Source organism: Zophobas morio, unplaced genomic scaffold (assembly GCF_036711695.1).
Source record: "Zophobas morio isolate AGI-343-1 ecotype UQ-CSIRO unplaced genomic scaffold, CSIRO_AGI_Zmor_V1 ptg000026l, whole genome shotgun sequence".
NCBI lineage: Eukaryota > Metazoa > Arthropoda > Insecta > Coleoptera > Tenebrionidae > Zophobas > Zophobas morio.
Window position 1 is genome coordinate 6,936,712 of NW_026972131.1, and position 21,778 is coordinate 6,958,489.

At 34.3% G+C, this 21,778-nt stretch overlaps 1 protein-coding gene and 2 long non-coding RNA genes across 4 annotated transcripts in view; 2 read left to right on the forward strand and 1 right to left on the reverse strand.

Annotated features, from left to right (window-relative positions):
• The window catches only part of LOC135136453 (neural cell adhesion molecule 1), a 283,868-nt gene that overhangs the window by 212,803 nt on the left and 49,287 nt on the right, over nucleotides 1–21,778 (forward strand). For both annotated transcript variants that reach the window (XM_064065718.1, XM_064065717.1), the window contains exon 11: nucleotides 18,469–18,831. In XM_064065718.1, coding sequence (XP_063921788.1) covers nucleotides 18,469–18,831 — 363 coding nt within the window. The remainder of the gene's footprint in view (nucleotides 1–18,468; nucleotides 18,832–21,778) is intronic.
• On the forward strand, nucleotides 12,228–13,309 carry LOC135136590 (uncharacterized). Its single transcript, XR_010281735.1, has 2 exons — nucleotides 12,228–12,542; nucleotides 12,595–13,309. It is a non-coding gene; the product is annotated as an uncharacterized LOC135136590 (long non-coding RNA).
• LOC135136589 (uncharacterized) lies at nucleotides 12,868–13,233 on the reverse strand. The gene is made up of 2 exons (XR_010281734.1): nucleotides 13,146–13,233; nucleotides 12,868–13,093 (listed from the first exon to the last, which is right to left on the reverse strand). It is a non-coding gene; the product is annotated as an uncharacterized LOC135136589 (long non-coding RNA).

Below are 21,778 nucleotides of genomic sequence, written 5' to 3' on the forward strand. Positions count from 1 at the left end.
CCAAGATAAGTTGAAAGATAGTTTGAAAAATCTTGGGAGTGGGGCTGGTTAGAAATTACAAGATAGTTCCAAAAGGAATCTCCGCATTATAATTTATGACGTGCAGACAGATCCGTTAGAGAGTTTTTCTTTTGAAGAAGATCTTAGAAGTAAAAATTCTTTGGTATGTGAGAGTGACGATATCAAAGGGTTTTTGTTTTTACTAGTTATACATTTCAAGTGAAATAGTAACTGTCCTTGCGGATTCTTGCAGTCCTTTTTACTGGTGGATCAGTCCATATTCTCTTCTTCTCTTTTCTGTTATTTCTGCTTTTATTTCTATTGCCCACATTCACTTCTTTTATATCAATCTCCAATTGTTTTCTCCATCTGCTCCTTGGTTTTCCTCTTGGTCTAGTCTCTGTCGGTTTCCATTCCGTTAAAATTTTTATTGCATCGTCTCTTGTTTTTCTGAAAATATGGCCGCACCATCTTATCCTCTGTGCTTTGCAAAATCTGACTATGTTTTCATGTTTCAGTATTTGGTCGATTTCGTAGTTCATCAGTATTCTTATTTCTTCATCTTCTGTTACTTTTGGGCCTATTATCGTTCTTATTACTTTTCTTTCGAATACTGACAGCTTAGCTTCCTCTTCTTTCATGAGCTCTGGTGTTATTACACCAATTTTACATTCTCTGGGCATTTCTTCTTTAATCCATATTTCTTCTATTAGTTCATGAATTCTCTTGTGCAGTTCTTTCCCTCCGTATTTTATTAACTCTGTCACTAATCCGTCGTACCCGGCCGCTTTGTTATCTTTGTTTGTGTTGGTCCCGCTTTTCTTCTTTCAAGGTTTTCGTTTATTCTTCTTTCTTGGTCATTGTCATTACTTTCTTTTCGTTGTCTTCATACAGTTTTTCATAGCGGTTCCTCCATTTTTCGTCTTCGATCTTTATCGTTGGAAGTTTTCTTTTCTTCCTTAGAAATCTGTACAGTGGGGCCGGGTTATTTCAATATATAACTTCTTGTCCTTTAATCTTTTTTTTTCTTTCAGTATCGTTATTTTGTCATTGAAATTAACCATTTCTATTATGCATTCTATTCGGAGCAATTACGTATGCTTTTTCTATCTTGGCTTTTATCTCTAGCTCCTTTTCCTACATACTTTCCATTGTTTTTGATATCTCTTCTGCGCTTTGCTTGGTCGTTTTTATTTCGATAATCACTAGATTGTTGCAAATTTTTTCCTTTATTATCTTTTCCATTTTGTTTTCTGTCTTTATCAGGACCTCTGTGATTTGTTTCTTTTCTCTTTCCCAGCTTGTTCTTATCTGCTGTGTTTCTCTTTCGCTTTGTTCAATCTTGCTTCTGTTTTCCATTATTTCCACTTTCATGATTTTTAGGTTGTTCTTAATTTCTCTTGTGTCTTCTTTTATCTCGTTTTTAAACTCCATCTTGTCTTCCTTTATGTCTTTCCTTAGCTCTGAGAGCATTTCTTCTTCAGTTCTTCCATTTCTACTTCCTATACGGCGTCTATGAATTCTTTTTGTTGCCTCGATTCTTTATTCTTTGTTGGTGATTTTGCGTTATTTCTAATTCTTTGACATTCTCTTTGTTCTTGTTTCGTTGGCAATTATAAGTAATCTAAAATCAAACGCGGCTAGTTTTGATGGGTTAATAGCGAAAATGTTGAAATTATATTCTCCTAACATAGACAAATACTTAACGCACATCGTCAATTGTTGTCTTGAGACAGCTTTATTATCCCGATTATTATTAAGAGTGGAAGACTGCTTTGGTCCATCCACTTCCCAAAGTGAGTGAGCCAAAGTCGTTTTCTGACTTGAGACCAATTGGTATATTACCGGTTTTGTCGAAGGTTTTAGAAAAAGTCGTGAGTAGGCAAATTCTGAAATATGTGACTTTTAACAATATATTACCGGAATGTCGGTCAAGTTATCGTAAAGGGCACAGTACAACTACTGCTCTATTTAGTATTTTAGATGATTGTTTTAAACACATCACTTGTTCTTGTTCTTCTGGATTTTTCTAAATCCTTCGACACACTGGATCACTCTCTGTAATGTACCAAACTAGCATTTTATGGATTTGACCATGTTAGTCGTTGTTAGTCTGCGACGATAAACGACGGCATTTCAAATATTGGCAAGACAACATCGGGAGTTCCGCAAGGATCCATTTCAGGACCTTTACTTTTTCTTATATACGCTGTTCGATGTTCCAAAAAATTGTAAAATGCATGGTTTTGCCGATGATACCCAATTGTATCACCATTTTGACCATCTTAATGTAGACACAGCATGTCAGTTGATAAACGAAGATCTTGTTATTACAACGTCTCACTCTGAACAAATGGGCTTAAAAATCAATGTCAAAAAATGTTCTGCAATTTGTTTGTCAACTAGGAAAAAAAAGAGTACATAAAATCAAAATTAAACTTGGAAATAAACGAAAATCGGTTACAAGTCGTAAACAGCGTAAAAAATTTAGGTCTACTTATTGACGAAAGCCTACGGTTTAGAAAACACAAATTCAGTAGTAAAAATAGTATATTATTAGCCAAGGTTGCAGAGCCAAGCATTCTAGACCGAGCGCAAATTAGAACCCGAGACGCGCAGCGTCGAGGGCTCTAAGTGCGAGGTCTAGAAGTGGCTTTGCAACCGTGGTTAATATACTATTTTTTTCACTAGTAGAAACCATAAGACAATAAACTGAAAAATAAACGTTCAATTTTTTGACACAACGTGATTTTGTTTTGATTTCTAATCAAACTTGATCTAAATCTTCAACACAAAGAAAACCGTTTCTACTTGTCGCTGAGTTAATCATTTTATCTTCTACCGTCTAGCAACTACCATGCGTATACTCAAGTAATGTTTGTAGCACACATTTGTTCATTTTTTAAGAAATAATCACATCAAACATTGCGTACATAACCTCAATTTTTCTTTTTGAACCCGTGGTAGCAAAAGTTGAATTTGCTACCACTAAATGAGTCGACATTTGCATGCGTCCAGGCTGCTAGTGAAAAAAAGTCATTTTTGGCCTCAAAGGTATTGTATTCACAATATAGTATTTTAAATTTTAAGATGCGAAAGAAGTTGACTGAGAGCTTAGTTTTATCTATTCTAAATTATTGTCTGATAGTTTATTACTCCTGCTTAGACGTTCAGTGTAAGAATAAACTACAAAAGATTCAGAATGCATGCTATATAACTCAAAAAATATGACTTTCCACGCAATTAAAATGCCCCTTGCGTAAATGAAGTAATGAACATCGCAGGTAAGAAAGGGCAACACGTGGTTTATCCTAGACTCAAATAATTGGATATGACGTCTTTACAGAAAATGCTTTGTTTTATTGCTTGGTAACCAGCATAGAATTGTATTAAATGCTCACATTCTGTATTTAAGTGTTTTATATGAAACGATTTTTTAAATTTCTGCTCTAGTTGGCCTTGACACGTCAACCATTTCAATTGCACTGCTGACATACGCGTCATGGCCAACTAAAGCAAAAATTAAAAAAATTGCACGGAATTTTCATTTTAAACGGGTTAAGTTTTACTAAAGGTCTCAACTTGTGCAATGAGTTATTGATAATGAGGTAACTGAATTCGTTGGGAAATTATTCCCGCTGAACGAAACGAATAATGACATTTCTAGTACAATTATGCAATTCATTGAGAGATAACGATTGTGTTAGCTTTTGACCAGATTTGATGTCATTATAGAATTGTAAACACAAAGCAATAACATTAACGAATTTAGTGAATGAATAATGCCGTGATAGTAAATCGACCCCAATTGGTTGATTTAGTTATGACTTTGTTCAATTTCATTCCAATATTCTTGGAGATATTCGGAGTTGTACAAAGTTAAATACCTTCGAATTCTAGACAACAAATTATTGAAATGTACTGCAACATTGTCATTTAACATTGCAGTCTACAGATATTTATTAGTCTAATCTTTATCACGTAGACTGTTTAGAAATTATATGTTCATTTATTATTATTATTTTTTAATTAATAACAATAATAATGTTTCATGTCTTGATAAATTTGTTATTAGCATATATTTGTCCCTGTTGTATTCCATGTCAATATATTTTTCTCAATGTATTGCGCGCATCTCTTACAAAACTATATGTTCTGAATATTTGTAAAGATCATCGAGAAATATTACAACATACAAATCATCAGTAAACCACTTAATTTTGACAGACTTTTATTTGTATAAAAGAGAAAAATGTGGTGTTTGCGGCAATATCGAAGTCAATATAAATAACCAAGCTACATGGCTCCGATAATAATTTACAAAATCTAAGCTCCTGATATAAGTTATCGGTATATATTTTTGTAGACTATTAAAGGACTGTGCTTTAGAGTCAGGAAAAACTAAAATTAATTCCTAATCAGATGTAGAGATATTTACAGGACTTGTGTACACTGAAAAGAGTCTAGATCAAAGGAAACATTGTCGATGCTGTTCCTTTTTCGAGTTGAGAAGTTAATTCCTTGCTTTAAACCGAATCTTTACATTCCTTAAGTTGCACAACAACAAACAGTTATTGTTGGATATTGTAAACACCACATTAAAATCACTTCTAGTATGTATATTGACGTTTGATGTGCCTTTATTCAGGCATTTTTTATTTAAATTGTAATGTTTTTCGTTTGATTTAAGTTCAATTGTTTTAACAAGTCCTTTTTCCTGTCAATTTCCTTTGTCCGGTAGATTTCTTCTGAGTTTCTAAACCAAATATTTTGTGTTATCTCGCATATTTGATTGATTTGCATTGCAAAGAACTTGTAGATCAAAGCATATCCGAAGGTTCTTGATTAAAACAGGTTTTATTCACATTGTCCGTGAGTCGTAATTGCCTCTGTACAAAAGTTTGAAATGTATGGGGCTAACAAAATTCATATTTTTTTTAATCACAACGTTAACACAAGCTTGAAATAGGTACACATAAACTACCCGCTGAATTTATTGAGTATTTATTTATTTTCAACACGACTTTGACCCTAAGATCATTTGACATATTATTTCGAAGGATATTTCAGTTTCAACAAGATTTACCGATATAAGCTAAGTAAAAAAATGCAGAGATCTTACTTTTTAAACTTCTGGAAATGACCTGAATACTTAAAAAAGACGTTGTCTCGATATCCGAAACCGATTTGCATGTTATGGTCCACCGCCCCCAATGGAAACATATCCCTAGCTTGTACACAAAGGACGTCATCCTTTGAATGCGGCTATCTTGGGAAATAGAAGCTTACCGCGTATAAATTCGAAACTAAAATAGGCATATTGGCACGTAATACGTGTGTGAAGGGGCTTTTAGTTGCCATTTCTTACAAGGAACCGCACTCAGTCTATCTACTCGCTGACCGTTAAAACTCACCATTACTCATCATGTGATCGTCTAGACCCTGTTTTCGCACCTCCGTCTCATACAATTCTAAACACAACTCGTTACAACGTCGCAACCGCAGCGAAATTGGCCCTCTTATTATCACACCTCCGTTAATTTACGCCCCGATTTTAAAAGCTTAAGGCCTAATCCTTCACGGTTCCCGGAAAGTGATCCTTAATGAGGGGATTATTTAAATTATTCAGAGTTTATTTCATGTAAGAAATTCCGGCAGGGAGTGATGACAGAATGATGGGTTAGGTTAGGGCTCGAGGTTCCCTCGTCACTTTACAGTTTTGCAAAGTTTATGAATAAAGCAAATATGCGAAAAAGGTTAGAGCTCTGAGTTATTTTTTCGTCTTCTTTTTTATCTTGGCTGTAAATTGTCTGAAAGGGGAACAATATTTCTTTAGATGTTTCCTACTGTAATAATATATTGTAACAAGAACCTCGGAATTTATGCAATAATATTTCTGTTTTATACCTGCAAGGGAGACATAAATTGTCGGCCGGAACAAAACCACATTAGATAAGTAAAGGGGCATATAAACTGTCGGTTTGGTTGTATTATGTGGCTGCTCTGGTGAATGGCATCTTCAATTCGCTTTCCTAATATGTATTACTCAAAAAGGAAGGAAAAGTTTTACTAAAATATATAAAGAGAGAGAAATTACAATACATGCAAATGCAGTATACACGGTTTCTATAAATGATTATAGGGTAGATAGGTCATGGGTGTGTGCCACCTCTCATTTTATGCGAATTTTACTAAATGCCCAAGGATTAGCGACAGATACCAGACGAATCCGTATAACTGGTTGCCTAAGTTCTTCATATCTCAAAAAAAAAAAACTAATTCATTACAATAAAAGGAAAGAAATTTATTGCGATTAAACGTCACAACTTCATTGATTCTCGGATAATAATAGATTTAGGAAAAGAACTTAATTAACTCATATCAACGCTTGATTATGTATCACACGTACCTGCTCAAGCAATGTTACCTTAGTACCAATCCATTAAATTACTTTGTGATTGAATGACACTTGAGCCCTTTGTAGGGTTATTCACGAGAAGCTCCAAAAAAAAACTCATCCAACGATTCAATTGCAGAGCAGTGTTGGTTATTTTGCCTCAATTCTGCCGAAAAGTCAATTTTGTTACAGCAAAAGTTTAGTGTTCTTTAATCATTACTTCCTGACTGAAGGCTAAAGAAGTATTTTAATAGGGTTGATCGGACGAATGGTTACTTTCATATTTTCTCGACACTTCATGATCCCTAGGGCACGAAAAAATAAGTCTCCCGTTTCCGACTCTCTCCCTGTCATACTCAGAAGCTATTTTTGTAATATCATTGACTACTAAAAGGCTGACAGATGGAAATACGACACTTCCCTTCCTATATTTTTGTTAGCTGTGAAACGGCAGAAAACGTATTATATGTTTGTTAAGTTCCCGCTTGTTACACAATCAACGATTATTACTTCTTGTTGCCGTATTTCGTTTAAGTTAACAAACAGCACCACCACAAGCACGGAATGATGGCCTTAGTATGTTCTCTTTATAGAATACTTTACGCAAAGGGCTAGTACTGTTATCCTATTAAGGCCAATGGATATCAAATTCAATTTACTCGTGTGGTGCATAAATTCAAAGCGTAACTTAATTTTAAAACTAATTTAACGTTTAAGTACCAGCATGAATTCCGGCAGGGTAGATGGCGAAAACAGCTGTACCCCAAACACTAGATAATTATGACGTCGACGCTGACTTTAATCCACTGTTATCATAAGAACTTTACGGTGAGGCAGGGTGGAACAAAAAAGCCAAATTACGGCGGAGGTGTTTATGTTTTCACATTAAAGCGTTAATTAATAGCCCGCAATAAAAAAACCACCCCACATAAATTCAATTAAGGTAAAATTCGTAAATCTACAGTAATCGTGTGCAGCGTTGTTAAATCCCCGCAAGTATGCATTGTTTGCTCGTTAATCTCCGGAATGACAAGACTCTGTATTCATTGTATCAAGTTTCAGGGTAATGCGCATATAATTCTCCGGTAAGATATAGGCAACAATTTCGCGCACTTAATTCACCCATTCCGGTACAAAGGACATGCAATTTCAGATAACTGGCCTTGAAATTATGTTACCAACAATAACAAATGACACAATTGTCATGGCGTTCTCTCATGTTTGGTTTTTGGATACAAGAAGCTCGCACTTCCGTGCAGCGCCAGCGTCACGAGCAACAGCCGGTTGACGACGTGAAGTTGCTCGTACATCATGCGAAGAAACCGCATCTGTGTGGTAGATTTAGCAAACAACTTACACCGTTGCAACTCCAATATGCAGCACTGCTTGAAATTTGCTCTCCCACTACAACCTACACGAGGGTGCATAGCGAATGTTAATTATGAGCAAGGCGTGGATTTCTAAGCCCCGAGTGGAAAGATATTACACTAAAATAAAACGATTTAAATTAGCAAAACATGAATCATGTAATTGAAGGTAATGGGACTGAAAATTTGTAAAGCACCGGTTCTTGCTGTCGCGAATTTCATGTCTAAATTGAAATTTTCAAAGTAGCAGATGTAGCAGCCCATAAACTATAATTAAGAGTGTCATTATTTTCGAAAGCACAATAACTTTTAACTCATTAATAAAATGAATTAATTACAATTAGTTTTTAGAAATATGTGCATCCAGTTTTGTTATATCTAATCACGACCTAATTAGCTGTAAACCGCAACAGTGCTTTTTTTTTACATAAATGTGAACCAAAAGTGTGTCTTTTTCAACGACTGATTTTTGAGTCATTATTATTATTAATTGCAATTTTATAAACAAACTTAATTTTTTAAGAACAATTTGAAAATCGCTTCTGGCGGCAACTGCAATGAACTCGGCGGGGCCGCCAAAATGGTACGTTTCTAATAAATTATATACCACCCCCATTTGATATACCTAATTATATAAAATATAGTTTAATAATATATATTGTAAAAGTATTTAAACAGTTATTGTAGGTAGATATCTAAGGCCACTTCAAAAATATTTAGAATTGTGATAGCTGTCTAGATGTACGAGGGTAATTTGATAAGTTCTTACCGTATCACTGAAGAAAAAACAATTTTAAAATCCAAATATTTTTTTATTCAACGTAATTCATTTTCAAAACTATACACTTGTTACAGCGATCCTTTTCTATCCCTCTTAAAAAAAAATATTCTTCCTGTTCTTCAAACCAAGTCTCCGCAGCCTCTATTATCTCGTTGTTTGAAGAAAAGGTATGGCCTTTTAAGTTTTTTTTTTAATCGAAGAAAGAGATAATAATCCGAGGGAACTAGATCCGGAGAATAAGTAGAATGGTCAAGTGTTTTGAATCCCAAAAAATGAATTGTATTCATTGCAATGCGCGATTTGTATGCGGGAACATTGTCTTGCAAAAACAGAACCCCTTTGAATAGTTTTTTTGCCCCTCGTTTCCACAATTTTTTCGCGCAGCATTGTTAATAAGTGTAAGTAGTATTCTCCTGTTTTTCTAGATAATCACCATAATTACCCTACGCGAATCCAAAAAAACTGAAACGAGTACTTTTCCGGCAGGTTTTAGTACCCGAAACTTTTTGGGCCTTGGAGAATCAGAATGTCTCCATTCCATGGACTGTTGCTTTGTTTCTGGATCGTAATTTTTTTCAAGTCCAAATCGGCGTGAATGATGTTGACATGAAATCTTTATTATTAGTGTCTCAAATATTTATGGAAATTCGACGATCTAACAACATTTTCAGCAATGGATACCGAAATCGGTCTTCCTGGTCTATCCTCATCTTCAACCGAAATTTTTTCTGTTTTGAAAGAAACAACCCAATTTTTTACAGTGGCATAAGAAATACAAACTTCACCAAGCGTTCTAAGTACTTATATCATCGTAAATTTCTTTACCCGTTAACCCCTTTAAACCCAGGTACTTAATAAATCGATATATATTCAATTTAACTCATTTTCACATTTGACATTACTTTTTCAAAATTCTCGTGCACAGCAATGCTTGAATTTTTCTACGTCAAATTCGACAGTGCCATTTCTATTAAGTTGTTGTTTGTTACCATGGTAATAAAAATTTGTTTTGTATAGTGGGAAGCACTTGGGCTAACAATTTATCAAATTACCCTCGTATTACTGGTGAATATGGGGAACGGGCCCAGCTGGAGTAAGGAATCACAGAAACTAGTTAATTACTGCAAACGAATTACGCTATAAGTAATGACTGATGAGTAACTATAATTGATAGTTTTTCATACACTGATTACATTTGTTTAAACTTAACTAGCTGATATATAGTTTGTATATATTTCGTAGGTTTGAAGCCTCTCATTAAAATTTTTGGACATTAGTGCAAAGTTGTTAGCTCCTTAGGCTCCATAGTGCGGGTTTGTAAATAATGAATTCACTAACACGGTGCTTTATATATTCACAGTTACAAGTTAAGGCGAATTTTTATCTTTTTCACTTGTTCATTACATTTTCAGAATGCAATATCTCCGTTGTCAACAAATTTATTGCTATGAAAATTTGAATATAAATTGTCTACAAGTTACTCTGTATAACGCAGAAGCAGTTTTTTTAATAGTTTACCAAGATCATTTTTTTTTTAATTTTGATGAAATTTTTCATGACTTATTTTTAAAATTCCATCTCATTTATGGAAACTTCGGAACCCGATTTTCACCACTATTTCCAGCTTACAAAGCTCTATACGTCACGTGTATTGCATTTCCTATAAAAAAATCGACAATGTTTCCTCGGTAGCGCATTGAGTTCTGTAAGCTGAAAACAGTGGTGAAAACTGCATTACGAAATTTCCTGATATAAGAGATATTGATTTTTAAAACACGTGATGAAAAATTTCCCCAACATGCGAAGATAACGATAAACTTAAAAAAAAAACTGCTCATGTGTTATACCGGGTATCTAGAAAATGGCGGACTACCCCTGGGAAAAATAGTAAAAAAATTCCTTCTTACACACTGGTGGAGTTATAATGATTTTAAATTTGGTTCTTTTGCTATATTTAATAACTAAATAACATATTCATTATCAGTATTATCACAATAACTCGTCATAAAACTTTTAGTTAATATTTCTCTCGCCCATGTTTAATTACCAGTTCATTTAGAATGTACAAAGAAATGGTTGTGTTGTTTTTCTAACAATAATAATTTGATAAAATTCCATTGGACAAACAAACAATGTTTGCCTGATAAACAGCGAAAATACAAATCAGCAAAAACCGAATAGTAAGCAGTTAAAAATGTTTGACGTATCAAAAATTGTCAAAGTTTTCAAAACCCTATAGGCCAGGGCCGATAATTTTTAAGAACAAAAAAATTTAGAATAGGATGATACATACCCATTGAAAAATGAAGAAAATATAACAAAAATTAAAGGAAAAATAATTTACGGGCGATCTGAGGTCGGGAAGTGGAAGACAGGGAGCTTTTAAGGGTAGAAAACGGTTTATCACGATTTCCGGCAAAAGTACAAGTCCTATCGAAAAAAGTTAAATAGCCAAGTTCTAGGTAATAAAAGTATCTATAAAATTTTGTATTTAGAGTTTTTTTACATAACCTCAAAATTTATGCGAAAAATGCAAATAAGCGAGTTTTTGGTTTTTTATTTTTATCTCCCACAAAAAAAAAATATTTTTCACTAAATTTGGTGAAAACTTACCCATTTATGTCGCAAACTCACTATAATTTTTTTTATTCAAAATATTTATTTTTCAACCTTATTTCGATTTAATATCGAAAAACCACCCTAATTTTCAATCGAAAATTCGCAAGTCAAAATGTTTGCTTTTTTAAAAAAATCGGTATGCTTTTTGTTCGTTAAAATCTCTACTTTCTGATGGTGTAAAAAAAGTATACATTACTATGGCAAATTTTCACAGGAAATGCAAAAAACGAAAAAACTCGAATTCGAAATTTTTTTTTAATCATGTAAAATTTTGAGCTATTTATTAAAATTTACGCTTTAATTACTCGAGAAAAGTAAGATTCCATGTTACATCGATAAATTAAAAAATTGAAAATCTATGAAACAAAGGCTTTCTGTTGGTGGGAGATTTGTTAATATGAAAGATGATTTAATTCTTGCCAATTGATTTTCGAAATCTTAATTGGTTCAGCGTTATATTGTCATTTTTACATTTATAAATATATTTGATTAATTGTAATCCATTTTTTGCGATATCTTCTTTGTTTGCATGTTTTTTATAAAAAATATTAGCCAAATTTGACAAATTTTTATCGTCTAACTAGCAGCCCAGCAAAGGTTGTTTTGCCATATAAATTGTTTCTAGTGAATAGTTTAGTAGTTAAATAAAAAATTAAATTAAAATAAGTAAATAAATTATAATTAAATTAAATTATAAATTATGCATAAAAATTTATTGTACGACAATGATTATATTCAACAGCCATTTTGCAACCCTATTGCGCATCTGTGGGTGAAAGTAAAGATACTAATATCGTTACTACAAAATGGGGGTAGGTGGTACTTTTTGATGCCACATCTTAAAAAATAAAAATAAAAATTTTGTTCGAAAAATAAAAAATTTTTTTTTGGGGTGAGCCACCCTTATCATGTAGGGCTATAAAAAATAGTTTACGATCTATTCTCAGACCTACCGAATATAGACAGAAAATTTCATAAAAATCAGTCAAGCCGTTTCGGAGGAGTTTAATTACACACACTGTGACACTAGAATTTTATACAGGGTCATTATAAAATATTGTAGTCGAAGAAGGCCATGATTTTGGTGACATTTTGTGCCGCCTTTTTCAGTTTTGTGGAAAGGATTACACTAATATTGGAATTTTTATTTTTAGCGCCACATTAGTTGACATTAGCGGCTGCACTGTTTCAACGCTTCATCAAATTCTGTCAGATGTCAATAATTTTTTCGTTTGTACTGGTACGTTTTCCCTCACTTTGTGCGTTAATTGACTTGTCTTGTTTTCATTTTTGCTGTCTTCCCCTTTGTTAGAACTTTAATAAGTGTCTCAAAAAACAGTTTTTATCAAAACTACAGATCATTGTGGAATAATCTCAGGTAATGAACAGAGAGGAATAACTATGGTCAGTGTTACAAATGAGTTTTTTAGTTCTTTGGCGCAATCATCATGCCTATTACCGTAATGGGGTGTTAAATGAGGATGGGGATGGAGTGTACTCTGTGGAGGCGTCTAAAAACGAGTATCTAGTGAAATGTTCTGTTGTCATTGATGAAGAATCTTTGAAGACGCTATATGGCGAATTATGGCCAGATTTAACGACACTGGTAGCATTTCTAAGTGAAAACCGACGGGGAGACCTCAAGTTAGTGAAGACGTTGTTGAAGATTTAAGGATGAGAATGGAACAAAGTCCGAATAAAGCTTTGTCAAAAATCTTTACTGTCCGGAGTACCATACAGCCCATGTCAGAAAATCGTAAAAGAGAAGTTACATATGCATCCATACAAGATTTTGTCGGTTCAGGAGCTGCAACCAGCTGATTTTCCTTGCCGCGTTGGGTATTGTAGTTGGTTTCAAGCTGATATGGACGATAACGGGATTCTCGATTTGTCGTTCTTTTCTGATGAAGCCTGGTTTCATCTGTTAGGCTATTATGTCAACTGACAGAACTTCAGAATTTGGTGTATAGAAAATACTCACGCTTTTGAAGAAACACCATCACACGCAATGAAGGTTGGTGTGTGGTTAGCAGACGACGATTCATAGGCCTGATACTTTTTCAAGTAAATGAATGTGATCAATAAACAAAATTAGATGTAGAAAGTGTATGTATGTACTGCAATAAAGTTTTTTATTTTCAGTAACTTTCATTTTTCTTTCGGTGTTAGTTGCATTCTCTTAATTTAAAACTTACTTCAACTTACTGTTTAGTAATAATTGTAATTTTACTATTAGGAAAGTTAAAAATCTTTATTAAACATTCTGTTGTTTCAAGAGATCTCATAATCAGCTACAGAACTCTTAACACTATGCTCCTGAAATTTTTTCATCTTTTTTCTTATAGAAATTTTGAAAAATCTTGATATTAGGATGGCCATGTGGGCGTGTTTTGGGTAGAACCTCTTTGACATTCCTGTTATGCAGATCTGGCATGTTTCAGATATCTAGAAATTGCAAAGCTGAAGGTAATGTTTGGACATAGCAGTTTTCACCTATTGTAGGGATGAAGATCAAGGATTTCAGTTGTGTTTTTTCAAGAGAAAAGCACCGGTCACAAACCATGTCTGCACCAATATTTTGACGATTCCTTACAATTTACAAACAGAACTTTCGCGGGATCACAACTTTGGCAAAATTATTTACTGCAAAAACTCATTAGGTACTCATAGTGTTCGTTAACTGTGATAAGACTTGCTCTGCCATTGTCCATTACGTGATTTTTCACAATTTTTACCTTCAGGGTACCTATAAAAATGTAATTTTTTAAATAATTACCGTGTTCATTGGTTTCGACAAACTTAACCTCACTTTTTGGATTTCATTATTTGAAAAATTATTGCTTCTTTGCAAAACAGACCAGATGATTTATTCTGTTCAACTCCAATCGACTTTCCAAGGTGTAATTCATGACAAAGCCCTTAAACGTTTTTCTGACAATTTACAATTTTTGAAACTGAAATGTATTGCAGTGGCGTTCACAAATGCCCGATAACACTGCAACCCTTAATGCTCTGGCCTGGCGTCTTTTCGTGTCTATTTAAAATGAAATTAAACCGCGAACCGGGCATTTCAATTTTTGACACATCTGACAGATTTGTTTGGACGTTCGTGACATTTCAAAACAGTTCAAATCATTTTGGTGATTAGCGGCACGAGAAAAATTTCATTTGTTTTTCATAGGTGAGTTGACTACAATATTTTATAATGACCCTGTATATTAGAAGACAATGAATTTACGATGTTTTTCTTTCCTTTTCCGGCAAACCCAGATGTTGTATCTCAACCATAAAAACAATACAGGAATGCAACGATATTTTTGAAAGATTCATATTTGAAACTATTGGACGTGAAAAATAGATTTCCAGAACCTGGTTTGAGAAAATAAATGTCATAATTATTTGAATTCAATTGATTCAAAAGGAGCAAAAAATCAATATCTTGACCCACAGCTAAGTATGACAGTTTTATTAGTACCTCTGGCAGTTTATATCGAGATCTTAATTATGTCAGCATTAGCATTTTCTTCTGCTTGTTTACAGGAAAATCCTTGTGACTGTAGATTCCAAAAGTTTCTTTTAAATAAGTCAATTCGTCACGATTCTCTTCAAGTAACTTATGATGCACGTGTATTTTTATAAACGATGTTGTTCATTCTTCTGATGGGCTAAAATTTTCCGGAGGCCATTCAGGTATATAAGTTATCTTAAAGTAGCAATAAATAGGCATCTATGTATATGATTTAAAAATTATCCTACAACTTTAACAAAATATTGTAGATGTCTTATAAAGTATTAAGTTTATTAACTTATTTGGTTGTTAATTATAGTAGTATATTTCGATTTGCAATTTTTTAATTTATCAATGTAACATGGAATCTTACGTTTTTCAAGTAATTAACGTGTAAATTTTACTAAATAGCTCCAAATTTTACATAATAATTAAAAAACAAATTTTTGAATTGGAGCTTTTTTGTTTTGTTGCATTTCCTGTGAAAATTTGCCATAGTAATGTATATTTTTTTCACCATCAAAAAGTAGAGATTTCAGCGAACAAAAAGCACACCGACTTAAAAAAAAACAAATATTTTGACGTGAGAATTTTCGATTAAATATTAGGGTGGTTTTTCGATTAAATCAAAATAAGGAGAAAAAATAAATATTTTGAATCTAAAAAATTACAGTGAGTTTGGGACATAAATAGGTAAGTTTTCACCAAATTTCGTGAAAATTTTTTTTTTTGTGGGTGATAAAAATAAAAAACCAAAAACTCGGTTATTTGCATTTTTCGCATAAATTTTGAGGTTATATAAAAAAAGTGTAAACACAAAAGTTGTAGATCTTTTTATTAGCTACAACTTTGCTATTTAACTTTTTGCGATAGGACTTGCAGTTTTGCCGGAAATCGTGATAAACCATTTTCTATCCTTTAAAGCTCACCCTTTTCCACTTCCCGACCTCAGATCGCCCGTAAATTATTTTTCCTTTTATTTTTGTTATATTTTCTTCCTTTTCCAATAGGTATTATCCTGTTCTGATTTTTTTCACTTTTTACCATTTTCAAAGGCTTCGGCACTGGCCTCTACGCTTAATTAGTTAATTTTAGGTCTTCTGCTGTTTTATTTTCGGATGAATTTAAAAGAATTTGGTGTTTTGTTGCTGGATGAATTTGAAAAAATCTTTTGAACTTTTCTAGTGTTTTATTTTTTATGAATTTGGAAAAGTCTTGAGTGCCGCAGTGTTTTTTTTTAATTCGGTAAACTCATAGGTACTCATGGTGTATTATTTTGTTGGGGGGAGGGTATCTCAATGGCCAAAATCACTCTTACCTTAGCAGGTACTAGCCCCGTCCATCCACCCTCTCTTTTCTCAGAGGGTTGTCATTTGCCAAAATCGGTCTTATTTTAGGAGGTACTAGCCCTCTAAGAAAACAAAAGGGGGGTGGGCGGAGCTAGTGTTTGGCAAGATAAGGCTGATATAAAGTCCCTGGATATATAAAGTATCGCAATCATCCGCTATTTTCTGGGAAAACTGTCCGCCAGCTTTAAAATATTGCAATTTTGAATGCTGTCCAATATAAAAACAGTAAGAATCGGACTTGAAATTGGGCTCTACAGCAGTTCCAATTGTATTTTAGAAAAGATGAAATAAATTTCAGATTATATAAATTCTAATTCAGATTCAAAAAAAGCATCAACTAAAATTCAGGTTAACTAATTCTGTTTCAGAAACCGTGAGTTGAAATTCAGATTGCATCAAATGTAATTAATGTAATTGTTAGACATTCACATTTTTATCGGAACAGGGTGTATTATATCATAACAATTGATTTCTATCGTGTGTGCATGCATAGATTTCATCTCTTATTTACATTTATTACAACTGTGAATTTATAAAAAATGAATTTGTTTAATAAATAGTGAGATTTTGGTATTGGAGAATATGACAAAAAACCAATTTTTTAATGAGATTTATTCATGAAACCACCTAGTAACTAACCAGCCGCGTCAAATTCGTCGACCATACCTGACATTATTTTATAGATCAGCTGACATATCATCGCAATTTTTGGGCAAAAATCATGCCATCTCTTTTCAATACAGTGGTACAATGGATTGCGGTACTTTATATATCTAGGGACTTTAGGCTGATATTGTCAAATAGCATACCCTCTAAGAAAATACAGGACGGGCGGGTGGGGCTAGTACTTTCTAAAATATTTGATTGACAAATCGCATTTCTTCGAAGAAAATAAAGGGTGGGTGGGCGGGGCCAATACTTGCCCAGATAGGACTGATTTTGCCAAATGATATACTCTCTATCCTTTATTTTTTAGAGGGTATGTCATTTGGAAAAATCAGTTTTATCTTAGCAGGTGCAAGACCACCCACCCACCCTCTAGGGAGATCTCATTACCCAAAATCAGTCTTTCTTAGCAGGTACTAGACCCGCCTAGTCGCCCTCTCTTTTCCTAGAGGATATGTCATTGCCAAAATCAGTCTTATCTTAGCAACTACTGATGACTAACTTTTACAAACAATGATCAAAATTTCGAAATATTACGAGCTTACTTCTATGTACAAGGAAGGAATTCTGAACATCTTCTCTAGTGATTAGTTAGTTATGTTTTAATGGATTTTTTTTTGTTGGTTTTGTTTTTGTTTATAATTTATAAATGTTTGTTTCTAACTGACTGTGTATTAACTCAAGAAAAACAACTAAAACCCAGATGAATATCAAATCAGGTTTGTTTAAAGCAAACGTAAAATATCAATAACTTTGATCCGCAAATTTAACGGTTTTATCACAGTTAGCTGTCATTTCTAGATTTTTACTGATAATGAGTTTATAACTAAGTCAATGATATTAGGCATACAACACGCGGCTGACATCCAAAACGATTGTATAGTCCGCGGTTTCATCGCTTTGACCGCTGTTTCAGTGGATTATTATATATGCTGTCCAGAACTGTTTAAAACTAACGCAAAACATTTACAAACAAACTTTGTGTTACAAATAAAACGCTTTACGAGGTTACTCTCTGCTAAATGCGTTATGGAAAGGGCTCTTTATTTCCTCAACTTTAAAACAACACGTCATATTGAAATTAAATGCTCTAAACTACTTCGCCTGGAAAAGGATAAATGGAATATTTTATGGGAACTGCTTCCTACATTACATTTTGTAGTCTGTTAAGTTTGCGATAGTCTCTGATCTATGATATACCTTTAGGTGCATACATACCAAGCGGAAAGTTTAATGCCTCCGTTCTATCCACAACTATAGTCTCGTATTAACCACATAAGTTCTCCACTAAATTTCACATCCTGATGCAGTCACGACCTGCTTTTCTCTTTAATGCGCCATTCATACGATCACTTCAAGAACAGGTTCAAAATACATTTTATTAAGTTTGAGTTATCCTCAGTTTCAAATCGAAAGCATAATCTTAGTTGTCAAGAAGTATCGGCGTGCCAGGGAGAATAGAAATTACGATAAATATTTACTCTTCCTCTTCATTTTGATATAATCTAGTCTACCTAATATCTGATTACTTAGGATTTTGTCGTGACAGAAAAAGTGTGTAAACTTGTGTTTTAGAAGTTTGGGGACAACAATAGACTCGAGAATAATATGCATAGCATATTATTAGTCAATGTAAAGACACGGCGTCCGGAAACATTCCTCAGACATATTTAAGTGCAACACAAACAAATTTTCAGTTTTGTGAAAAAAATAATGAATCTCCTGAAATGTATGTGTGGGTCAAAACTTATCGACTTACTAAAACTTGTCTCCCATTTCAGAAGCCCCGGAGTCTCCGAAGCATTGCATCCTCCGTAACGCGTCACATGGCGGCCTGGAGGTGGTGTGCGTGGCGGGCGACGACGGAGGCCTACACCAAAGTTTTGTAATGGAAGTTAACGACATTACCATACCGTCCCTGCCGCCAGGTGTGACAACCCTCAGCGACCAAGGAGAGCACTTCGTGCCTTTGTTCCGGATCCTGAGGGAGCAGCCGATGTTCCGTTTGCAGAATCTCCAACCGGGACGACAGTACCAAATCATGGTATATGCTGAAAATGCCAAGGGCCGCAGTCAGCCTCCGGTGCTCCTGCCGAGTGTCAAAGTCGAAGGTGAAGTCTCGGCTGATACACTCCACGAGACCGGTAAGTCCTAGGGGAGAGGCTTAATTTAATTAACGAAGACACTACAATAACTGGATGTGCGCCCGGCAGGTTTGCTGTTAGGGTTAATTTCAAACGGAATGACCTACACGTGTTTTCTCGTGTTTAAAATTGCCGCTCCCGTGAGGGTTTTGGGAGATGTTATTTCAGGGTTGTGATTTTCTGCTGCAGGAGGCGGATAAAGGTGCTTAAAGCTTTGTTATAGGAAAGCTGGAAAGGATGTAGATTTTGTGGAGCCTTTGTCTTTTACTGCACATGGCACAACTATTACGTTTGTTGTAATTTTCGTTTGCTCCGCTTGAAATAAAGTATTTTACTTTGCTTAAAATACCAAACGAATAGACAGAGCTAAAGTTCATTTGTATGGTTGAAACGGAACGTGGGTACATACAATACAAACGAATTTAATGTGTAGCTTCGTTTTCAGTAGAAAATTATTGATGCGAGTGCCGACAAAAATTGTGTAACGTTCATTAAGTAGTAATAAACAAATTTGTAACACCATTTTCATATTTTCGAAAGAAATCAATTTTACTGACAATTCTTTAAAGCGTCGCGTCGTCACACCAATTGTATGATTTTAAAAAATGGTCCAAAGTGACTTCGCCCTTGCAGTATAATCCAACAAATTCCGCTTCTTTGAAAAATTCTAGAAAATTTGTGTTTTCTGATGACCTTAATATATTTAGTAAAAACCAGTGGTTGTAAATGACACATCGAACCGCCTGCGCCGATATACAGACAATACGAAATGTATTCAAAGCAAATAACCAACGGAAAAGAATGTATTATTATCAGTGTACATGCCTAACTTCGATTGTTTATGTTTGTACATCGAAAGAATGTCACGTAGTAATTTGTTTAATTTGAGTGGATAATACTGATTTTGGCATTTTTGTCATTTTCGATCATTTTTCGACTGCTTCCGAAAATTAGTTGAAAATATTTTCTTGTAGATTTCCATATCCAGAAGTCATTTTTATCTTCGTTTCTTGAGAAAATCCTACCGTTTTTCCAAAATCGCTAAATGAAATATAACAGTTTTTACAGTTTCGTCAAAATAGCTCGGTATAAAAATTTTGTAGCCAAAAAAGGAAATTATTATTAATTTTTGTTTTACAGTATACAATTGTTTCAGGAATGTAATTTATAGTTTTTTAATATTTACAGAAATGTTTAAAATTTGTTTATTTGGAGCAATGAGGAGTCAGGGTAGGTCAGATCGCGTTAGGTCAAGTCGGGTCAAGTGCATGAAATATGAAATATATTTTATAGCGAATAGTATAACAAAGAAATTTAAGATTGGCCCTTTTTTTGCTTTTTTCATATCCTAGACTCTATTATTAGTTTCCACTCCCACTCGACGGAAGTACATAATTTGCCTCGCCCACCCACCCTGTCTCCTTTTCAGTGATTGATTTTATCCGAACTGAATGAAATGAATGATCTTATACTAAACAGAAATAAAATTAGTCGTTACAATATAAGAGGGGAGTGGTGGTCGGAGCTATTACTTGCCAAGATAAGATCGATTTTGGTAAATGACGTAACTTCCAAGAAAATATAGGGCGGTTGGGCGCGGCTAGTATTTTATAAGATGAGACAGATTTTGGCACTTTTGATATTTTCTACCACTTTTCAACTATTTTCTAAAATTAGTTACATTTTCTTGTAAATTTCGATATCCAGAAGTCATTTTCGGCTTCGTTTCTTCGGAAATTTTTGCGTTTTTCCAAAAAATGTACAATTAGCGTTTTTTTTTTTTACTTTTTTCATATCCTAAATTTTATTATTAGTTTCCATTCTCAGTCGACAGAAGATTATAATTAATTAGCTCCGCCCACCTACCCTGTCCCATTTTCAGTAATTGACTTTATTTTTACTTTAGAATTTAAAAATGTTTAAATTATTATCAGCATTTCTCGTCCTTTTCATGCTTCTCGTCCTTTTGGTCCCTCTTGTCCTTTTCGTCCGTTCTCGTCCTTCTCGTCCGTTTTCGTTTTTTTCGTCATTTTTCGTTCTTTTTGTCCTTTTCGTCCTTTTCATTCTTTCCGTCTTTTCTCGTCCTTTTTCGTCCTTTCTCGTCCTTTTTCGTTGTTTTCGTAGTATTTCGTTTGCGTCCTTTTTCGTCCGTTTAGTGCTTTTTCGTCGCTTTCGTCCTTTTTTGTCCTTTTTCACAGCTTCTCGTCCTTTTCGTCGTTTCTCGTCCTTTTCGTCCTTTTTCGTCCTTTTTCGTAATTTTCGTCCTCTTTTGTTTCTTTTTCGTCTTTTTCGTCCTTTTAGTCCTTTTTCGCCCTTTTAGTCCTTTTTCATCGTTTTCGTCGTTTTCGTCCGTTTAGTGCTTTTTCGTCCCTTTCGTCCTTTTTTGTCCTTTTCACAGCTTCTCGTCCTTTTCATCGTTTCTCGTCCTTTTTCCTCCTTTTTCGTAATTTTCGCCCTCTTTTGTTCCTTTTTCGTCCTTTACGTTCTTTTAGTCCTTTTTCGGCCTTTTCGTCCTTTTTTGTCCTTTTAGTCCTTTTTCGTACTTTTCCTCCTTTTTCGTACTTTTCCTGCTTTGTCGTACTTTTCCTCCTTTTCCGTCCTTCGTCCTTTTCGTTCTTTTCCGCCATTTTTCGTTCTTTTTTGGTCCTGTGTCACTTTTTGTCGTCCTTTTCGTCCTTTTCGTCCTTTCAGTGCTCTCATGATGTGAGAGCACTGAAAGGACTCTCACATCATGAGAGTCCTTTCAGTGCTCTGCGACATCATGAGTGAGCTCATGATGTCGCAGAGTGCAGACGCGTTTTCAAATCGCTCTATCATACCGTGTAAAAAATGCAAGATAATACCGGTTACGGGGCTCAAGTGCATAGTTTGCGGATCCCTTAACCATCCAAGTTGTGTAAAATTATTGAAAAATGTGAAATACATAAGTGACACGCAGATTAAGTGC